At 38.4% G+C, this 5374-nt stretch overlaps 1 protein-coding gene across 1 annotated transcript; it reads left to right on the forward strand.

Annotated features, from left to right (window-relative positions):
* The first annotated feature begins 3462 nt into the window (after positions 1-3462).
* LOC106870203 (zinc finger BED domain-containing protein 5) lies at positions 3463-4014 on the forward strand. The gene has a single exon (XM_014916205.2). The coding sequence runs from the start codon at positions 3463-3465 to the stop codon at positions 4012-4014; it is 552 nt and encodes a 183-aa protein (XP_014771691.1).
* Positions 4015-5374: the final 1360 nt, after the last annotated feature.

A 5374-nucleotide genomic window follows, 5' to 3' on the forward strand; every position in this document is an offset into this window, starting at 1 on the left:
AGTTCAAGTCGGTCTCTAACAAAACCACAAGACTTTTTGAGTCAGGAGAATTCCTGGTGTTTCGAAATATGCGATTGAGTTGGTGCGTTGGTTGAACTGTCGATTTATACATCCAAGTGCGTCCATTTATTTACATGTAGGTATGTATTTATCATCTCGTTTTTGTGTATGTGTATATATATATTTATATAGGACTGTGTTGTCGAATATGTCCTCCTAATTTAAAAGTAATTTGATGAAAATTAAGCTGCTGATTTCTTGCGGGTCGACTGACTGTGCAAAGATCGTCTCTCGTTGGCTTAATAAATGTGGTAATTGTTTAGCACCAAATCAACCCAGATCAAAGACTTACGATGAAAAGAGTTTCAGTTGTGAAAATCCTGTCATTTTGTATGTCGGGAATTGCATTGTCGAATGCATACTTTATTTAAGACAAAACGGCATGAGTTAAAAGAAATTTGTTGGCATTTTCAGCAGCGACGATGTCGAAACTCCCTTTTTGAACGCAGAAACCAGCCGATATACGTTGACGTCACCATGTCTGTCAGGAAGCGATAAAGAAGAAAACATCTCTGTTTCTGTCTCTCTCTCTCTGTCTGCCTCTCTATCTCTCTATCTCTCTCTCTCTCTTTCTCTCTCTCTCTCTCTCTCTCTCTCTCTCTCTCTCTCCTCTCTTTCTCACTTTCTGTCCTTCCCCTCTTTCTCTCTCACACACTTTCTATTTCATTTCTTCAGAGAGAATGTTGATGTGATAGGGTGTTGGGTGTTACTTAGGAAGACTGCGAAGATAGTTCGTGATAAGAAGAGCTTATGTTACATACATAATCATACTTACTTCAATATGATATGGAAAAATATTAACATATTACACATGCACAAACACATATACACGCTCACACAGACACACACAGACACATACACACACACATAGATATACACATATACATACATACATACATACATACATACATACATACATACATACATACATACATACATACATACATACATTCTTATATACATATTTAATTTCATATTACCAGCAGCATTTCCTCTCAGATGTGTCAGACACACAAGCACGCATGTATTCGGCGGCATTTCCTTGCAGAAGACATACATGTGTGTATTCGTTCCTGAACACACATTATATAAGGTCACACACACATACACACACACACACATATTTATTATTTTTGCACGAAATTCTCTGGCATTTCTGTGACAAAATCCAGCAATTGTATTTTAGGGTCTACAAGAACGTGAGACACCATTATATCTCATAATATCATTTGTCGATGATTTAAAGATCTATACTGGAAACATCTACTATACTGAGAAACAATTGTATTAGTGACAATATTTTCAAGCAATGAAAGCGGTGAGCTGGCAGAATCGTTTGCACGCCGGACAAAATGCTTTGCAGCATCCGTCTGTCGTTATGTTCTGTATTCAAATTCCGCGCAGGCCCACTTTGCCTTCCAACCTTTCGGGGTCGAGAAAATAAGTGTCAGTTGAATACTGGGGTCGATGTAATTGACTTAACCCTTCCCATGAAACCACTGGCCTTGTGCCAAATTTGAAACCAATATTTTCAGCTAATATAAACCTGTTAATGATTTCTCTGTCTTCTCTGTTCCAAACAACGAGTGCTACAAATTTGCAGTAATAGTACAGGTACCTACATTTGAGATACTTGACTGAGTCTATAGAGAAAATTCGCTCCATAAATATTGATTTCAAACTTTGACACATGGCCAGGAATTTCGGGGGAGGGTTTATTCGATTACATTGACCCCAGGGTTCAACTGATACTTATTTTATTGACCTCTCAAGAATGAAAGGCAAAATCGACCTCGGAAGAATTTAAACTCAAACTCAAACCGTAAAGGTAAATGAAATACCATTAAACATTTTGCCCAGCATGTTAACGATTCTCCCAGTCCGCCGCCTTAATTTTCTCCATAAACATTAGATTCAAATTTTGGTACAAAGCTATAAGTTCCGGAGGAGTAAGTCGATTACATCAATTCCAGTGCACAATTGGTACTTATTTTATCAAACCCCGAAAGGATGAAAGGCAAAGTCGACTTCGGCGGAATTTGAACTCAGAACGTAAAGACGCTAAGCATTTTGCCAGGCGTACTAACGATTCTGCCAGCCTGCCTCCTTTAATTCGTTCCATAAATATTAAAACCCGTAAGATCCTGAAATAAACTAGAAGCTTCAGAAAAATAATGATAATACCAGGCCCATCTCGGAAGGAAAAACGAGTAAGAGGTTTAAGATCAATCTAGACAGCCTTTGAATGTTGTATAACCTTGGTTCCCAAAAAGGGGTCCGCGAAGGTGTCGCTAATTTTCAGATTTTTAATGTTCAAAGCCTAGGTTTTCCAGTTTTAGCTAAAACTGGAACCATTGAACATACGCACACTGCACAGAGCCCCTAATTTACGTTTTTAAAAAAACTTACAGAGAGAATGCTTTTGAGGCGACGCATTGCGACGCGCGCAGGGTGTACACGCACGTACTTGAATGCGGGCATCTTTCTCTGGCTTTATTAATCTGTGCGGGGGTAAGGGTGCAGCAAGTCTACACAGGATTGAAAATTGTACATGTAAATTTCAATTTAAACATAGCAATTTAGAATTATCAAATACTTTAAAATGTATCAATATAAACCCAACATGAATAGCCACATTTGTGCGAGTCTAGGCTATGACTCATAGTACAGGAGCGTTGCGCAGCACGCGCGAGTCGTGAATTTTTTTTCCAATCTACCTATACGTTGGGTTTATATTGATACATTGAATATTTGCATTTGATAATTCTAAATTACTATGTTTAAATCGAAATTTACATGTAACTTTTAATTCTTCATCGATTGACATCAAATTTTATATATGTTCTGAGGCAACTTTTATAAGTAAGGTACATTTGTGTTATTTGTCCGCAAGCATGGGGTATAGTCTGGGTAGGGATGTATTCTGGGCTGGCTGTCTGGAGGAGGTATAGATTGCCGCTCTGGCTTTCAGACAATGGCGAAAGAGAAGTCTCCTAACGCAATCGATATGCATTGTACACGTCATCGATGGTTAAAACAATGCCCGATCATTTGAAGAATGTTTTGAATGATGTGGTCAAAGCAGTAAATTTTATTAAAGCCATTTCTCTAAACTCGTGTCTTTTTGCTGACTTGTGCAAGGACAATGGCTCCGATTTTGAAACGTTTTTACTGTACTCGCATGTGAGGTAGTTATTCAAGGGGAGAGTACTGAAAAGAGCCTTCGTTCTACGAAAAGAGAATCACGAATTTTTTCGAGGTGCTAAAAAAGAACTGCACAGACAATTCTCCAATATTCGGTTCCTTATATGTCTCTCCTTTTGGTCGTCATTTTTTAATCAGTTAATTTTATTGACTTAGCACTACAAGGAAAGGACATCACCGTTGTCCAGTCATGAAAAAATGACTGCATTTAAAATGAAGCTCCATTTGTGGCATTCTAAATTGGAATGTGAGTATTTTGCATCATTTCCGAACCTCAATACTTTCCTTGATGAAGATGGCCTTCGAGTTGATGCTGATATCCTCGACATAATAAAACAGCATGTCTTAGTTCTTCACGCTGAAATTCAAAGATACTTTCCCGACCTCCAAAACTTGGAAAAAGTTCATTATTTTATCACCAATCCCTTTGCAATCTCTGTTGTGGACGTTCCGTTAGAAGATTACGTCATTCAAGAACAGTTCATCGATTTGCTGATTGACAGAGGTGCAAAAAACGCCTTCCGTAACATGTGTTGCAGTGAATTCTGGATTGAAATGACGCTATCCTATCCAGATGTTGCCAAATTGGCCCTCAAATTCATCGTTCCATTCGCAACAACGTACGAATGTGAGACGGCTTTTGCAACTTTACTCGCAATTGAAACAAAGGTTCGCAATAAACTGAACGTTGCGCATGACATGAGGGTCGCATTATCAAAAACGCAGCCTAATATTGAAGACATATTATAGACAAAACAAGTTCACCCTTCTCATTGAATTTTTTTATTATATCAGTAAAATTTTATCTCATGAAAAATTATTTTATACAAGGTCATTTTACTTCGTTCGTCTCTGGTTTTTTTCAATTTGGGGGCGGGGGTAGAGGATCGTGAAGCCTCGAAAATTTGGGAGGGGGTCCGTAGGATGAAAATTTTGAAGAAGTTTGGGAACCAAGGTTGTATAATGTCAGATAGCATCTGCTAAACAGCAGTAACGAATAATATGTATTTAACCATTTACACATCTGGAGTGAACTCAAGAAGTATTCACTTCTCGGTAACGTTCCGAGCAACCTTCTTTAATGTTGGATTTGTCTACCTCAACAAATACTTGGAGGAGAAGCATCCTACACATCAAGAAAGTGGTATGTGTGTACTTTCTCGTAAACTTGAAAATGGTACTAGTATTTTTTCCTACTATAGGCGCAAGGCCTGAAATTTTGGCAGAGGAAGCTAGTGCATTACATCGACCCCAGTGTTCAACTGGTACTATTTTATCAACTCCGAAAGGAAGAAAGGCAAAGTCGACCTCGGTGCAATTTAAACTCAGAACATAATAAGTCGGAAGAAATACGGCAAAGCATTTTTTCTCATCCGCTTGCGATACTGTCATCTCGCTGCCTTAATGGTGCTAATAATGGTTTCAAATTTTTGCACAAGGCCAGTACTTTTTTAGAGGAGGGGAAGTCGATAATATCGATTCCACTAGCACTTATTTTATCGACTTCGAAAAGATGAAAAAATGAAAGGCAAAGTCGACCTCAGCGGAATTTGAGCTTAAAACGTAAAGACGGACAAAATACCACCATACATGTTGTCCGGCGTGCTAATGGTTTTGCCTGCCCTCCGCCTTAAATGATACTAATAGTGGTTTCAAATTTACTACAATACCAGCAATTTCAGGGGAAGAGTAAGTCGATTACATCGACTCCAGTGCTCAACTGGTACTTATTTGATCGACTCAAAAAAGAATGAAAGATAAAGTCGACCACAGCGGAATTTGAACTCAGAACGTAAAGACGGACAAAATGCCGCTAAGCATTTTGCCCTCCGTGCTAACGATTCTGCCAGCTCGCCGCCTTAAATGATATTAATAATGACAAGAAGTGTAGCTTTTCCTGCACTCATGTCCGTTACTTCGTGTCACATTTTGAAGGTTATGATTTTACTGTCCAAGAAATGGAGATAGTTACAGAATGCAAGAAGAAAACAAATTTATATCACTAACGAGTTTACAATTCCAGTATCCCAGATAGAGGGACCATGTAAAAACCTTCTTTTTGTTAAACCAAAATCAAGAATTTATGCTGTATGTTATTTGACATACCTGT

The sequence above is a fragment of the Octopus bimaculoides genome, chromosome 4 (assembly GCF_046866305.1).
Source record: "Octopus bimaculoides isolate indiv1 chromosome 4, ASM4686630v1, whole genome shotgun sequence".
Taxonomy (NCBI): Eukaryota; Metazoa; Mollusca; class Cephalopoda; order Octopoda; family Octopodidae; genus Octopus; species Octopus bimaculoides.